Genomic DNA, 16094 nt, shown 5'->3' with positions numbered 1-16094 from the left:
CAGTTGTAATGCAGTTGTGCTGGAGGCCCCAGATGAGATCAGGGCCACAATGTGCTAGGCACCATCGAGACTAAGTACTCTTGGGCCATCCATACCCCAAAGACCGTACAGTCTAACAGCTAAGACAGATGAAGGGTGGGAGGAGAAGCAAAGGCAGAAAGCAGTTAAGTGACTTGCCAATGTCACCCAGCAGGGCAGTGGCAGGGCAGGGAATAGAATTCAGGTCTCCCAAGTCCCCGTCCAGTAGACCAAACGTCCACCTCTTTGACTGGAGAGTGTGCCACATGTCGCTCACCAGCAACCTCTGGTGGACTGCCTAGGAACACAGCTGATGGTCTACAAAGGGAGCCTCGCGGCTAGGTCACAGGGCAGAGGCCCTTCTGCAGGGGAGGGGGGGGGTTCTCTTGGCCCCATGCGGTGGATGAGTCACCTAACAGGAGCCCAGGCCCTGAACCTCTTCTCTTTCCCTCTCAGCCTCTTTCTTTGGAGATGGCTATGTGGAGATGCCCTTGGTGGAGGTGTACAGCACAGTCCAGCTCCACCTGCAGTTTTCAACAAGCCAGCGGAGCGGGCTCCTCTTCCTGGCTGCAGGACAGACTGACTATCTCCTGGTGGAGCTCCGCTCTGGCGTCCTGCAGGTCAGCAACACTCTCTCCTCCTTGCAGCACGCATAGCAAGGTTACTGGCCATATTTGGCCTCAGGGTGAGCGGGCAGGTCTCTGCTGACATCACTGGGGCTGTATCTGCTTACTTTGGGGTTTGACACAGTGTGAGAAGCACGGTGGGGAGGCTGGGATCTTGGGGGAATGGAGAGTTGTGAGTCTGGCAGTGTGATTTGGGCAGTAACGTCCACCCACGCTGCACATTTTTAAGGACAGCGTCTTCTCTTTGGATACTAACCAAGGCCACAAAACATCCTGTGGGGCCAGGCCCTGGGACCCTGAACAGGAGAGCAGCGCTACCCCCCCGCCCCAGCACTCAGACTAAGCAGATGTATCTAAGGCAAAGGACACTGAGCAGGAGGGACAGATGTGTCCGACGAAGCAGGTATTCACCCACAAAAGTTCATGCTCCAATACATCTGTTAGTCTACAAGGTGCCACAGGACTCTTTGCTGCTTTTACAGGAGGGACAGGACATCCTTCAGGGGGAAGTCCCAGAAACAGCCAGCTCAGGAGGGAGCTCCAGCTTTGTAGAAAACTCCAGGAGGGAGGGTGGGTCTTGGCCTATTGCCCAGTGCTTTTGAGAACAGGTTGCACCATCTGTGCTGAGCCCTACAGTTGTTTTAATTGGCCCTCTGTCTTAGAACCACAGAATATCAGGGCTGGAAGGGATCTCATGAGGTCATCTAGTCCAACCCCCTGCTCAAAGCAGGATCAATCCCCAGATAGATTTTTATCCTAAATGGTCCCCTCAAGGATTGAGCTCACAACCCTGGGTCTAACAGGCCAATGCTCAAACCACTGAGCTATCCCTTCCCACCTTTTCCCTGGCTGCTAATCAGGAGCTCAGCTAATCCTGGTCAGACAGAGCCTGTAGCATCCCTCCCCCCAACACCTTCACTACGAAGGGGGCTATCTTATCCAGCTCTGAAAGCCCTTAATCCAAGCCCACCTGTAACCTGCTCAGGTAGCAACCGTCAGGATGCTGTGCAAGCATGGCACAAGAGCCTGATGCTAATGCTGCACCTGCTGACAGTCCGGTAGCAGGGTAGGGCAGCTCCAGAAAAGTGACTCGCTGTCCAAATCCAGGATGCCAGTTGGGAAAAGGCCCAGACTGCCGCAGGTGTGAGTGGGGCAGAGAGATGAACCCCTGTCTCTGTGGTTGTACCAGGGTCTGCCACAAAGAAAGAACAAGAAGGAGTGTCCCCAACACATATTCCCTCACCCCACACCTCTCTAGGCCCAAGAGAGCCACCAGGGCTGCCCCACGGACTACAGAGCCTGGCAGGCTGCAGCGCCTGGGAGATGATGGGTTGAGGTTTCTCTAATGGAGGCCATCTGTCAGAAGAGATCCCTCCTGCCTCGTCCCTCAGGTTCCTTCCTCCAACCCTCTACTTAGCCCGGCTCCGAAGTTGCTCTTTGTGGGGACGGTTGAGGAAATCTAGCCTGCTATTTCTCTGGCAGGCAGGGAGAGCAGTGGTTACGAAGCAGAACCAAGCCAGCCCATAGGCAATGAAGACATCAGAAAAGAACAGTCAGCACGTGGCTGGTCTCCTCTGTGTGGGAGGGGGAGGTAGAGCATTGCAGCCAGTAAGGATCTCTGCCCCCACTGCTTCCAAAACGCTGCCCCCATCTGACCTACTCAAGACATGAGCCTGGATGGGAGCTGCTGGTCCAGGCCCAGAGACAGGGTGGGAGCCAAGAGAAGGGAGCCTTTAGAGAAAGTGTCTGGTGCTCAAATTCGATATACTGTGGAGGGGCTGGGGGAGTATCTTAGGATGGATAGAAGGGAGGGAAGGACAGACAGACAGACAATCGATTGATCCACAACTCTACCACCCTAGATGAACCATCCCAGCCAGGGGTGCTGGAACAATTTTTATAGTGGCGGTGCTGAAGGCAGAAACCATGTATTTGGTGTTTGTTACTATTTCAAGACAGGAGGGTGCAGCAGCATCCCCAGAACTCCTAATTCCAGCACCTATAAACCCAGCGATAAATTATTACTCCACCCCAGTTCAGTTCTGCAGGCCAGCACACTGGGGGAGAGGTAGAGCCAAACCCCACCCACTTCCTGCCATGCCCCTCTCCCTTATTCCAGGGTGGGAGCCGCAGGTACCTACTCACCCCAGCACACCCAGACGTTTAGTCTAGGCAGCCTGTGCAGAGGCATAAAGGACTTTCTGACTTCTCCTTATGCTCTGGGACAGATGCACAGGCTAAGGGACCCCCAAGCCCTAACTGATGAGCACCAGACACATGCTTAATTACAAGACAGATTGATAGACAGCCCGGTTACAAGCAACAGAGAAATACCTATCGCTGAATTACCTAAACTGTCTACACGTATGTGCACATCCACAGCAACCACCTTCCAAAAGCCAGCACTTGCCAACAGCTATCAACAGCTCCCAAACGTATTGCCCATTCTAGTATGGGGGGAACAGATTAGTTATCAGGTCTGTGTTGTATCTGTGCCATGTGCTGAGCTTTTTATGTGGCAATCAATCGCCCTGTGCATTCAGGTGCAACAAACTGCATCAATGCAACATTAAGGCGGCATTAGTAAGTTGCCCTGTATTTCCTATTCCTGTTTTTCCTTCTGAAATGTGCTGCTTAATATAGTTTTACCTGTGTCAATGTCTCCAGGATGTGCAAAGAAGCCATGTTAATATTGCTTTTGAAACCTTGGACCAAATTCTGTGTTGGCACAAATGGGTGTAGCTCCTTTGAGTTCAATGCAGCTTTGCACTTTTGCACTTGAAGAGAAATTGGCCCTGGTTGTTTTTGCATTACATAAGTCCTTTTAAAATTTATTTTAACTATGCAACCTTATAATTGGCTTGGCATCATTTTTGCATTTCATTTCCTTCTTTGTTTTTTAACATTAAAGAGATGGGAAGCTCTTTGGGGCAGGGAACTGCTTTTTCTGATGTGTGAGTTTTAGTTGTCTGGCTGGAGACTCATAACATTTTCTGCAGTGCTGGGCTCACAGGACAAGAGCACATCACCCAATCCCGGAACAGTTATATCTTTATAACAGAAAAAGAAAGAGGTCTGGATCTCCCAGTCCTGTGGAGCTGTGCTTGGTGCAAAACCAGAGGGGAGGGCAGAGCAAGGATATCTTTAAGCCATCTTTAAGCTGTCCTTATCCTAAGGCCAGCCTAAAGCTAGACTGGTCCCCAGCATAAATGGGAGCAGACTTAGGGCTGCTGTGACTTCTATCTGGTGGCTCATTGCCCCAAGGGGTTGTCTTGGCAGTTGGAGATCATTGAGGCACAAGGACACCCAGGCCAAGCCCTGTATCCTTGTCCATCCCAGAGAACTTTTGACTTTTGTCCCAAGGTTCTAACTCCACTTTTCACCCACTCTCATTGCAGGTCAGACTAGAGCTGGGCTCAGAAGAAGTGATGTTCCAGTCTCCAGCAGGGCCACGCCTCAATAATCTAGTAACCCATGATGCTGAGCTGTTGGTGGGAGACGGTAGGATGACTCTGACAGTGGATGGCCTCTTTAATACCTCTGTGGAGATCCCAGGTCCCCTACAGCAGCTGGACATTCAGTACGGCCTCTATGTGGGTGGGACAGGGAGTCTGGAGCTGCCATACCTCACTGGGTCCAGCTCTCCATTCAGAGGCTGCCTCCATATGGCGAAGTTCAATGGCCTCAATATTCTCTCTCCATGGGCATCTGATGCTGCCTCTACGATGTTCCACGAGGTTCGAGAGGGGTGCAGCGAGGAGTTCTCTGCTGGTCCAGATGACCCGTTCGGCTTCCTGGGCCCACGCTCTTATATTGCTTTCCCGGGGTGGAGCGCGAGGGAAGAAGGGACTATCGAGTTTGTGATCACGACGAGCATCAAGCACGCTCCCCTGATCTATCAGTCGGGGCTGCAGAATGACTTTCTATACCTGGAGATCTATGACGGGCGCCTGAGGGGGGTGGTGGAGAAAGGCAATGGGGCCGTCATCCTGCACAATAACATCTTCATCAGTGACGAGCAGCAGCACTATGTGAAGCTCCATGTGGACATCTACAAGTTTGAGATCCTTGTCGACTACTATGCCTCGAGGACTTCCAACAGGGGCATCCACAGCTACCTCGATCTCCAGGGCAGCCTCTTTGTCGGCGGCATGAATGAAAACGCCTCCCGCAGGCTAAAGGAACGCCGGCTTGCTTTCACTTCAGGGGGCAGCACTGCCAACAGCTCCTTTATCGGCTGCATGGAGGACCTGAGGGTCAACCTGGAGAAGAAGAGCCTGCAAGATGCTCTAGTCACAAAGGACATAACACCCGGCTGCAGGATGCAGGAGCAGTACTCAGATTATGAGGACGCATATGAGCGGGATGAGGCACCCACCACCCCAACTCCTGTTGTTTGGCAGGAAGCATTAGGGCCGGTGGTAGAACCATGCCACCTTGACCCCAACCTCCCTCCAGCCTTTGCTAACTTCACCAAATTGCTGGACTTCAGTCCCCTGGTCGTAACTGAAGGAAGCACGGCCTTCCTGGAATGGCAACATACCCAACCTACAATAGACCTAAGCAGCGCAAACATCAGACAGTCTCAAGTCCTCTTTAGTGTCACAAACGAACCCAGGCATGGCCAGCTGGAACTAGACATCCACAGCTCTAGGAGCAGAAGGAAATTCACATTGCTAGACATAGCAAATCGGAAAGTCAAGTATGTTCATGATGGCTCCGAAGGTCCCATGGATCAGCTGATGCTGGAGGTAACCGTCACAACCCGAAAGGGGGTTCCTGAGTGTTTATGGCAAGGCCAGACATACCTGCTGCCAATAAAGATTAATCCCATCAATGATGCCCCGCAGGTGATCTTTCCCCATGGAGACCTCATGGTGATTCTGGAGCACACGCGAAAGCATCTAAGCACGGACATCATCCAGGCCCTTGACGACGACACACCCTGTGACAGTTTGAAATTCCAGCTGCTTGGCGGCAAGAGGATGGAAGAAGGTTACGTGGAATATGACTTTAAGCCTGGGGTGCCCACAGAAGAGTTTTCCTGCAGGGACCTGGAAACAGGCAATGTGGTCTATGTCCACCAGAATGGCCCAGCATTACAGGTCATCTTCCAAGTTAGCGATGGCTTGGTAAGAAGCCCAGTGGCCACTTTAAGAGTCATCGCTATAGAGCCTGACATCCAAGTGCGCAACAACACTGGACTGTTTGTCGCACAAGGAAGTGCCGTTCCAATTACCACAGCCAACCTCTCTGTGGAGACCAATGCCGTGAAACAAAGAGTGAACATCCTGTATCGCCTCACAGAGCCTCTCTGGTATGGCGAAGTCCAGAAGCAAGGGAGCATGGGAGGGGAGTGGAAGAGAGTAGAGTCCTTCCAGCAGCAGGACATTGTGCAAGGGCGCATACAGTACTTCAGCATGGATCCTGAGCACCATCTGGAAGATGTAATGGAGAAGCTGAGGTTCGAGATCCAAGTTGGCCAGAAGACCTTATCAAACAACACTTTCCTAATCAGGATCAAGAAGGCCACCATCAAGATGAAGACCCTGGTCCCCCTTCAGATGAAGAATAAGCGGCACCAAAACATCACTACCAGAGAAATGGAAGCAGCATTGGAGGATCCAAGCTCTGACCCAGTTTCCTTCTACTACATGATAATCCAGGCACCGAAAAAGGGGAACCTTGAGCTTCTTGGTAGCAGGCTGACAGAGGGCTTTGGATTTACCCAACAGGACCTGCAGAGAAAACACCTTAGCTACAGTGCAACAATCCGAAACTCTAAAGAGACTGAAGACTCTTTCCAGTTCCGTGTCACTGCTGATGCCCAGTATTCCCCCATGTACACCTATATGATAAGCATTGGGGGGGATCCAGATGCACCTGTCCTGACCAATGTCCTTCTATCTGTCCTGGAAGGAGGGCAGGCTGTCATCTCCAAGGACCACCTCTTTGTGAGGAGTTTGAATAACATGGACTACCTGTATGAGGTGATTGAAGGGCCGACGCATGGGAAGCTGGTCTGGAGGACACCATCCAACTGGCCTTCCCATGAGAAGGTCATAACAGAGTTCACCAATGAAGACATTCTCCAGGGCAGGCTTCTGTATCAGCATGACAACTCTGAGACCACAGAGGATGATATCCCATTTGTGGCCGTCAAGCAGGATGAGGGTAGTGCTGACTCTGACACGGAGGAGGTGAGAGGTGTCTTCAGAGTCTCCATCCAGCCCGTCAATGACCACCCGCCAGTCCAGGTAGTGAGCAAGGTCTTCAACGTTGTGCGGAATGGGCAGCGCCTGTTGACCACCAATGACATCGCCTTCACAGACCAGGACTCTGGATTCTCTGACACACAGCTGGTGCTGATGAGGAAGGACATTCTCTTTGGTAGCATCATTTCCATTGATGACAGGAGCCGCCAGGTGTATCGCTTCACGCAGGATGACTTGAGGAAGAAGAAGATACTCTTTGTCCATTCCGGAGCAGACCGGGGCTGGATACAGCTGCAGGTCTCCGACGGCCTGCACCAAACTGCAGCCCTCCTGGAAGTACAAGCCTCAGACCCCTACATCCAAATTGTCAACAACACTGGCTTAGTCATCCACCAAGGGAGCCAGGGGACCATTGACTCCTCCATCCTCAGCTTGGAGACCAACATGGACATAAGGAATGACGAGGAAATCTGGTTCCAGATAACTACCCTGCCAAGGTGGGGGGTAGTACTGAAAGGGGGCCAGCCAGTGACTTCCTTCTCCCAGAAGGATCTGCTGGCAGGAGAAGTGATCTATCAGCACAACAGCAGCAGGAATGCCAAGGACAAGTTCCAGTTCTCTGTGGAAGCTAACCAGGTGGCTGTAGAAGACACGATGGAAATCACTGTGTTCCTGGACACCCATCCTAGTCCCCTGACCATCATCCACCACGAGAAGATACACATCTTCCAAGGAGAACCGGTTGAGATTAAGAAAGACTATTTACTGGTAAGTAACACCTTCTGTGAGTATCTTCCCATGCTTTTATTCACCCTCCCCCCATGTGTCTTCCTGGCTACAGGACATGGGATAACAAAACTCTGCTAGTAAATCCTACAGGATCTTCTTAGAATTGAATAGGGGAAAGAGCTTAAAACGGGCAGGAATTTTCCCAGCACATCCTTCCTACTGACAGGTTAATAATCTGTGAATGCAGGTGTCTCCCACAGGGAGGATAATACATGGTGATAATTGCCTTGCACAAGACACATCAGCCCTGAAAACAACTGAGGGCTGGAGTTACTGTGCTCTGCGGGGCTCCCAAAGAGAGGTGCAAGGAACATTAATCCCTTAAACTGCGGTTTTACTGTGAAGAATGACCCAGTACTTTTGCCTTGTGGGATTCCGAGGTTATCCTCACTCACTGATTTCCAGATCAAAGTTTCTCATTCTGCATGTAAAAAGACGGGGTGGTGAAGGTTGGGTGTGGATACAGTTCTAACTGCCCAGCCCTGCAAACACCCCCTGGGATCTGGGAGTCAGACTGAGTCCATACCATCTTGTGCATCAGCACTGCTAATGAAGATCCTGCAGTCCAAATTCTGCTAAACCTGTGCAATCCTGTTGTCTGAGGTTATGTCCTCAACAGGTCTCGATGGGTTGGCACAGATGTCACTGAGATAATGGTGTTGCACAGGTAGATCTGGGGGCACAATTGGCCCTGGAGAGCCTCAATTACTGCTGATGTGTGAGAAGGGGAGAGGCCTACTTGTCTCTCAGATCTCAGGGGAGTTTGCAAGGCTGGCTACTTACAAATCCCATCTTTGTAGCTGCAATCTGCATAAATCTGATCTGGGGGTCAGGAGACACAGTGAGCATGGAACCCCACCATGCCGTCTTTACAGAGCTACTTCTCAGGTTAGAGCCACACTGCAAACAAGGAGCCTGAAGAACCAGCCAATTGAATACAATATTCTCCATTGCCCTGCTCCTTGCACGGCCATTCCCATAGTGCCCAGTGGGTGTACAACGATACTTACTCAGAGTCGTAGCCTGTGACACCCCTTGTCACTGGTGGAAATGAACCAGGCACTAGGCAACAGAGTCCAGGCCCATGGTATTCAGCAGAATGGACTAGGCCTCACTCTCATCTGCTCTGTAAACCATTCCCACTTTAACCCCTTTGGGCACAGCCAGGAACTTTTGTCCCCCTGAGAGTCGGGCTCCCTGTGTGAGTGGGGGAAGAGTCACACCTTGCTCCCACCAGAAAGAATGAAGTGCCTCTCCCACCACAGGATGGAATGGACCAGGCCTTGCAAACTCTCTCTCTCTCACGGACACAGGTAGTCCACGAGGACATCCCTTCTCAGGAGATTATCTACTTGGTGACCAGTCCCCCGCGCTTAGGATCCCTGATGATGGTTTACCACAGTGGCACCTCCGACGAGCCTCCCATCTTAAACCCCATTCAGTCCTTTACCCAGGAGGACATCAATGAAAGCCAAGTGCTCTACCTGCACTCTGGGCCTGACATGCAGAGTGACCAGTTCACTGTGGACATCACAGCTAGTGGGGTAGAGACCCTAGAGGGGATTGTGGTGGACCTGGAAGTCCTTCCCTTTTCAGTCCCCCTGGACATCCACAACATCACAGTGACTGAAGGGAACTCCATAACCCTCTCCACGGACATCCTGACCATCCCCAGCGCCTATTTCACAGCCCTGAATGTGGAGTTCATGGTTCCCGAGCCCCCGAGACACGGCATCATCCAGAACATGGTCAGACCTGAAGAGGGCAATCTGCACTTCTTCACCTGGAATGAGGTATGAAGCCGACCTCTCCAGAGGCTGATTGATATGTCTAGACAGGCTTTGTGCTAAGTTAAAACCCAGGAGCTTGATCCTGATCCCCCCGTGCTGGAACTCCACAGATCCCAGTGGAGTTACTCCTCATTTACACCTGTGCAAAGCAAGATCAGAATCAGGTCCCAGGGATACCAAAGGTTAGGAAGCTGAACAGACACAGCAGCTGAGGGGATCCACGTTTCTTTCATGTTCAGAGATCAAGGTGCACAGAGGGTCACCTCCTGCCTTTGGTCCCTGCACAGATCTTCCCCCAGTGTCAGGGGATGGGGGAGTTGTGCACACAGCCAGGTCTGTGGGATGGGATCATCCTGGATGGACAGCTTAGACCAGGAGGCCTGTCTGAGGCCTATCACCATAGTCCTCCTCCCACAGCTCCCCATGGCAGCTCAGATGACCTGCTCCCTGTATGGCTCCACTCGAGCCTGCTCTGATGAGCACAGGCCTTGTGCTACCCCTGCTGTAGTTCCACTGGCCTTGGCATCCTTCCACAAGGGAGTGGTCAGGGCCACCCGCACGGTGGCTTCCCGGGGGAGCCTGCTAGTGAGTGAGCCCCTCCCAGACTCCTCAGACCTTAATTGCCCGCAGGTGGAGCAGCAGCTCATCCAGTACATTCATGATGGCAGCGAGTCCCTGGCCGATAGCTTCACCATTGTGGCCAACGCCTCCGAGGTCAACCAGCAGAGCCAGCCCAAGGCCATCTCCATCACTGTCGTGCCACGCAACGACGAGAGGCCCACAATCACCATCAACGCCGGGCTGCAGGTAACCTCCCCTGCCAGGACACACAGCTCCATGACCTCTGCTCCTGTGACCCAAGCTGTCAGCCATACAACCTCCAGGGCAGCATCTCCTGCCCCCTCAGAGCAGTAACGTGCATCTCCTCCCTCCCCTCTGCAACCCATTAGTCCCCAAGGGGGAATCAGACCCAGAAGGAATCTGCCCCCATCGCCTCACCCCCCACTACTGTCTGCCCTTTCCTTGCCCTTTCCTCCTAACCAGTAGGATTTTCTCCCACTGCCCTACTCTGCCCCAGCACTGCTCCTGCCCCACCCCCAGAGTACAGAGCCCCCATTCCCACTAAAGAGAATTCCATCCTGGCTGCTGCAGCTCCATGCAGCCTAGGTCTGTCGCTGTGTCCTGTGTCCTAATGCTTGCCAAGGTGCCAATGCAGGAAGGGAAAACATCCAGTCTGGAGATGCATCGCAGCTGATCCATGCCATACCCTGTCACACACAGCCCTCACCAGGCCTGTGCACACACACACACACACCCCCATCCTGGTTGCCCAGCTCTGAGTCCAATCCCCAGCCATCCTCCAACTCAGCCCAGGGAAGAGAGTCACTTCTGGGTAAGCTGACCTTGCACTGGGGTTGGGGGAGCCAGGTTTCACTCTGCCCTTCTGCTCCTCTGCAAACGACATCTCGGCCGTTTTCCCTACTGCTCAGGGTGGGGAACAGAGGATGAGCCATTGCAGCAGCAGGGCAGGAACAGCAGGTAGCACAGCACACAGCTTATTGCTGCCCACGGGTGACCCAGGGAGTGGGCAATGCACCCTGCATTCATGCTGGCTCCCTAAGCCTTTTGGGGCATGTCAGCCTAACTCAGGGGGAAAGAGGCAAGCCACTGCTGAAGACGCTGTGACTCCACGTGAGCCTGCATGCTGAGTGCACACTGCTGGCTTACCAGGGGGCAGGGATGGGGACTGGGCCAGGACAGCATTAGGAGTGTGACATGCTCTGCCCCAGCGGGTTTGAGCAGAGAAAGGAGAAGGCAGCTTGGTGCTGCTGGAATCTCTCCTTTATGCATAAGATAGGTGTGCATCCGAGGCTTCCCTTTGTACAGACTAGGGGTGACCAGCAATCATGCCCTGGGCCTGGGTTTGCTGATGCTGGTGCATGTCACTGATCCACTGGCTGACCACCTCAAAGATTTGCTAAGACATGTGCAGCAGCATGTGTTAGTATATTAGACCCTGCTCCCAAGGACCTTGGTGAAAACCAAATCAACTCATATTATCATGTGTAATAATGATGTATTTTAGTCCCTACGGGATATTGGATCAGGGAAGGTTGCAGGTCTGGACTGATGGGCACCAGCAGAGCTGGGCGGGGTACAGGGCTGGAATCACTGGGGCACTGCAGGTCAGGATTGAAGTGCATAGGTAGAACTGTGTGTGGGGATCCCAAGGCTGGAATCACAGGGGCCTGCAGATCCAGATCAAGATGATCCAAAGAACGGGGCTGCAGGAAGCTTGCCCAGCACCTGTTCTTGCGGCTATCAGCCACTCGCTTTCACAAGTCAAATGCCAGCCCAGGTGTCAGGAGAGAAGGAAAACTATAAAACAAAAAGACTCCCTTGGTAGTTAAGGAAAGTTGTGGGTCTCGGCTCCAGCTGCTAAGGAGTTAGCTGCCAGCAGTGCCAGGGCAAAGCAAAGTGTGAGGAAGCAAAAAGCAGTTGAACTGAGGTAGTTGCGCTACTTGTGCAGTTTTTACACTGACCCTTGACCTGGATGCTTTTATGAGAGAAAAAAACCTGCTCCTTGGATGGTAAATGAACTCAGTCAAATCTTACATCTGTTTTTCCATCTTTTGCCTTGCAATGCCACTGGTGAACACAAGATGGGAGCATTGTCCACTCTGCAGCCTTTGATTCTGTAAAGGGTTGACCTGTGTGACTCACTTCCATGGTGATTTTACATTGACTCCTTAAGGTCAGACATCATGATCATCTAATAGAGGCCCCGCCCCAGTTTCACTCCTGTGCTGATAGGGCACTGAGCTGGCATCTGGGCCAGGGCTCAGCGCCACTGCAGCCTTTGTGCCTGGAAAGCCCCAGCCCCCAGCTGAGGGTACTTCCTGCTCCTGACTGCTGGCATCAGCTCTATTGACACATACCTGGGTAAACTCTGCCCTCAGCAGATCAACCCGCAAGGGCAAACAAGAGACTCTGCAGTAGGAGAATTCCCTCCCTTGGGGAAAAATGGGGCATGATGTCATTTGGGAAGCAGAGTTTCCAGCGATTAGAGTGGGAGGCAGGGTTCCGGACTTCTGGGTTCTGTTCTCCATTCTGCCATTAACTTGCTCTTTGCCTCTGGGCTAGTCTGTGCCTCTGTCTCTAACCAGGGTTATGACGCTGGCTTGCCCTGTTAAGCACTATCATACCCAGTATTATGAGCACAAAGTACTGCAGTAAGAGCCCAGCACAGTCACAGGAACATTATCCTGCTGGTAGTCTCACTGGATACAGTGGGGCAAGTTCAGTGATACCAAGTCCCCAGGGAAGCACCTGCTTTAACATCAAGCCAAGTCAGAGTCCTGCGGGCTCCCTGCGAATGGTAGGTGAGCTTGGAGAGCTCCCAGCCTGGCCCAACGAAGGAGAGAAAGAGCCAGTCCCTGGCCCTAATGCAAGGAAGTAGCCCTCGCACTATTCATCAGCAGCACAAGGATTAATTTAACAAAATTTGTTTCTGTTCCTATAACTTGGGGCTGGATTCATAGAGGGGCTGAGCACCCCCAACTCCAGCTGAAGTCAAGGGAGCTGCAGGTGAAAAGCAAAACTCAGAGAGAAGCGAGTGTGCATGCCTGGCCAGAGGAGGGGGTAGGAGCCAGGACTTCCGAGCTTCAGGACCAACTTTGCCACTGACTTGCTGTGTGACTTGGGGCAAATTGCTTCACCTCTCTGTCTGCCTTTGTATTTTGTGTGCAATAATAACTGCCTAGCTGTTGTCTAGCACATTTCATCAGCAGATCTCGGGGCACTTCACAAAGGAGGGCAGTAGCAGTAGCTCCATTGTACAGATGGGGAAATTGAGGCACAGAGCATGGCTGTGACTTGCTTGAGGTCACCCAGCAGGCCAGCAACTGAGCAGGGACTAGAAGCCAGGTCTCCTGAGTCCCCACCCAGTGCTCTGCACGCTAGGCCACACAAAGGATCGCGGGGCTCAGTTAGGGACTGGCGAGCTGAATGGCTGGTGGGAGCAGGAAAACATTCTGCACCCCAAGGAGGGGTTTGAACCACCTGTGGCAAGCTTTATGGTAAAGGAAAATGGTGAATGTAAAGACAGCCCTGCACCTTTAAGGCCAAACTCAAACCCGGTAAAGAAACACATCCAGGGCAGCTGAAGCCAAGCACAATCCTCAGCTCCAGCCCTTGCCCCAGCTAGAGTCCCTGACTCAGCACCAAGCTCCCCACAGACATCCCTCTAATAGTGCCTTGGGGAGAACTTATTCCCCAGAGCTGGCCTGGGCCTGCTACCCAGGAAGCCCCTGTGCTCCAGACACTGCGGGTGCTTCCTCTAGTCACAGAGCATTTTAATCCCTTTTCTGCCAAGCTCGCAGCAGTGCCTCCCCTCCCCATCACAGGTGCTACAGTCCAGGAGTATTATAATTGCCTGGTTAATGCTCTGGATCCCATTCAACCTGCCCCTCTGACACAGCACGGAAGCCGCGCTCTCTAACGGGAACGTGGGCAGAGCCCTGCACTCCAGCCACGAGAAAGGACCAGCCACCTCACCCACCTGTTCTCGCTCCGCTGAGACGCTGCTGCCTTGCCAACTCTCAAAGGATGCACTCAGCTGGGGAGGGCAAACACCCATTCACAAGCGCCCCTGCACTTGCTGCATTGGGCGAAACTCAAGCAGAGAGCTAGCAGGGCATCTCTGGCGGGACAGCAGGGCCATTGTGTCTGCTGCTTTGCAAGAGTGGGATGCGGGAGTGGGGGGGAGCCTCAGCTGTTGGCTTGTTATTATTACCCAGTCCATTACAGTGCATTCCCGCAATACCAAGCTGCCTTCACATGTACATATGCATCCCTCCAGGGCGTGCTGCTAAAAACATAGCCCAGAAATAAACCCAGCTTTGCTACAGAGCCAAGGGCCCTTCAGCACTTCCATTAGGATAACCGCCCTTCCCCTAAGGACTCTGGGTTCATGCCAACTCGCTGACTAGCCCCGCTTGTGTCAGCTGAGGGAGGGATTGTTTCCAGAGGGTCTTCAACAAATCAATCTGCTCTGGTGTTTTAAAGTGGTAGACATTTTTTAAAAAAAATCAAACATCAAAAAGGATGGCTGCATGCCTATTTCTGCTGTTAAAACAAATGACTTTGCTGTTTAAAGGGACCCTAGCCAGGTCAATTTAGGTCTAGGATTTAGGTTGTACAAAACTTAACATTGATAGGAAGGACTGCAAGTTTCAGTTACATCATATGAAGGCACATAACTAAATACTGACGAATTTTATAAGTGCTGTGTACAAATGCTAGAAAGTCTTAATAAAAAGATAGGTAAACTTGAGTGTCTGGAATTTAAATGAGTATATTGATATAATAGGCATCACAGAGGGGGAGTGGCTCTGTATGTGAAAGAAAGCATAGAGTCAAATATAGTAACAATCTTAAAGGAATCAAACAGTACCATAGAATCTCTATGGATAGAAATTCAATGCTTGAATAATAAGCGTAGGAATATATGACCAACCACCTGACCAGGATGGTGACAGTGACTGTGAAATGCTGAGGGAGATTAGAGAGGCTACAAAAACAGAAAACCCAATTATAATGGGGAATTTCGACTATCCTCGTATTGACTGGGTACATGTCACCTCTGGATGGGATGCAGAGATAAAATTTCTAGATACCATTAATGACTGCTTCTTGGAGCTGCTTGTCCTGGAACCCACCAGGGAAGAGGCAATTCTCAAATTAGTCCTAACTGGTGCACAGGATCCGGTCCAAGAGGTGAATATAGTCGAACTGTTCAGTAATAGCAACAATAATGTAATTAAATTTAACATCCTTGAAGGAGGAAAAATACCAAAGAAACCCACTACAGTAGCATTTAACTTCCAAAAGGGGAAATAAACAAAGAAGAGGAAGCTAGTTAAATAGAAATTAAAAGTAACAGTCACAAGAGTGTTACTTTAAATGCCTGCAAGCTGCATGAAAATGTTTTTAAAACACCATAACACAGACTCAAATTATATGTATACCACAAATTTAAAAAAAAACAGTAAGAAGATCACAAAAATGCCACCGAGGCTAAACAACAGAGTAAAAGAGGTGGTTATCAACAAAAAGGCATCTTTTAAAAATTATAACTCAAATTCTCCTGAGGAAAATAGAAAGAAGCATAAACTCTGGCAAGTCAAGAGTAAAAGTATAATTAGGAAGGCCCAAAAAGAATTTGAAGAGCAACTAGCAAAAGACAGAAAAACTAACAGCAAAAAAAAAATTGAAGTACATCAGAATCAGGAAGCTGGCCAAACGATCAGCGGGACCACTGGAGAATCAAGGTAGTAAAGAAGCCCTCAAAGGAGACAAGGCCGTTGTGGAGAAGCTAAATGAATTCTTTGCATCAGTCTTCATTGTAGAAGATGTGAGGGAGATTCCCTCACCTGAGACATTCTTTTTAGGTGACAGATCTGAGGAATTGTCCCAGATTCAGGTGTTAGTAGAGGAGGTTTTGGAACAAATTGATAAATGAAACAGTAATAAGTCACCAGGACCAGATGGTATTCACCTAAGAGTTCTGAAGGAATTCAAATATGCAATTATAGAACTCCTAACTGTGGTATGTGACCTATCACTCAAATCAGCCTCCCTATCAGAGGACTGGA

The 16094-nt window shown here is 51.1% G+C and overlaps 1 protein-coding gene across 1 annotated transcript in view; it reads left to right on the top strand.

The window, feature by feature from the left end:
- The first annotated feature begins 477 nt into the window (after nucleotides 1-477).
- Nucleotides 478-16094, top strand: part of CSPG4 (chondroitin sulfate proteoglycan 4) — a 31148-nt gene continuing 15531 nt past the window's right edge. The window contains exons 1-4 of the mRNA XM_032799837.2: nucleotides 478-638; nucleotides 4043-7627; nucleotides 8962-9441; nucleotides 10069-10245. Of these exons, the coding sequence (XP_032655728.2) occupies nucleotides 504-638; nucleotides 4043-7627; nucleotides 8962-9441; nucleotides 10069-10245 (4377 nt within the window). The 5' untranslated portion in view covers nucleotides 478-503. The remainder of the gene's footprint in view (nucleotides 639-4042; nucleotides 7628-8961; nucleotides 9442-10068; nucleotides 10246-16094) is intronic.

Source organism: Chelonoidis abingdonii, chromosome 9, assembly GCF_003597395.2.
Source record: "Chelonoidis abingdonii isolate Lonesome George chromosome 9, CheloAbing_2.0, whole genome shotgun sequence".
Taxonomy (NCBI): Eukaryota; Metazoa; Chordata; order Testudines; family Testudinidae; genus Chelonoidis; species Chelonoidis abingdonii.
Note: the sequence above shows the minus strand (reverse complement) of the source record. Positions and strands in the feature narration are given on the sequence as shown.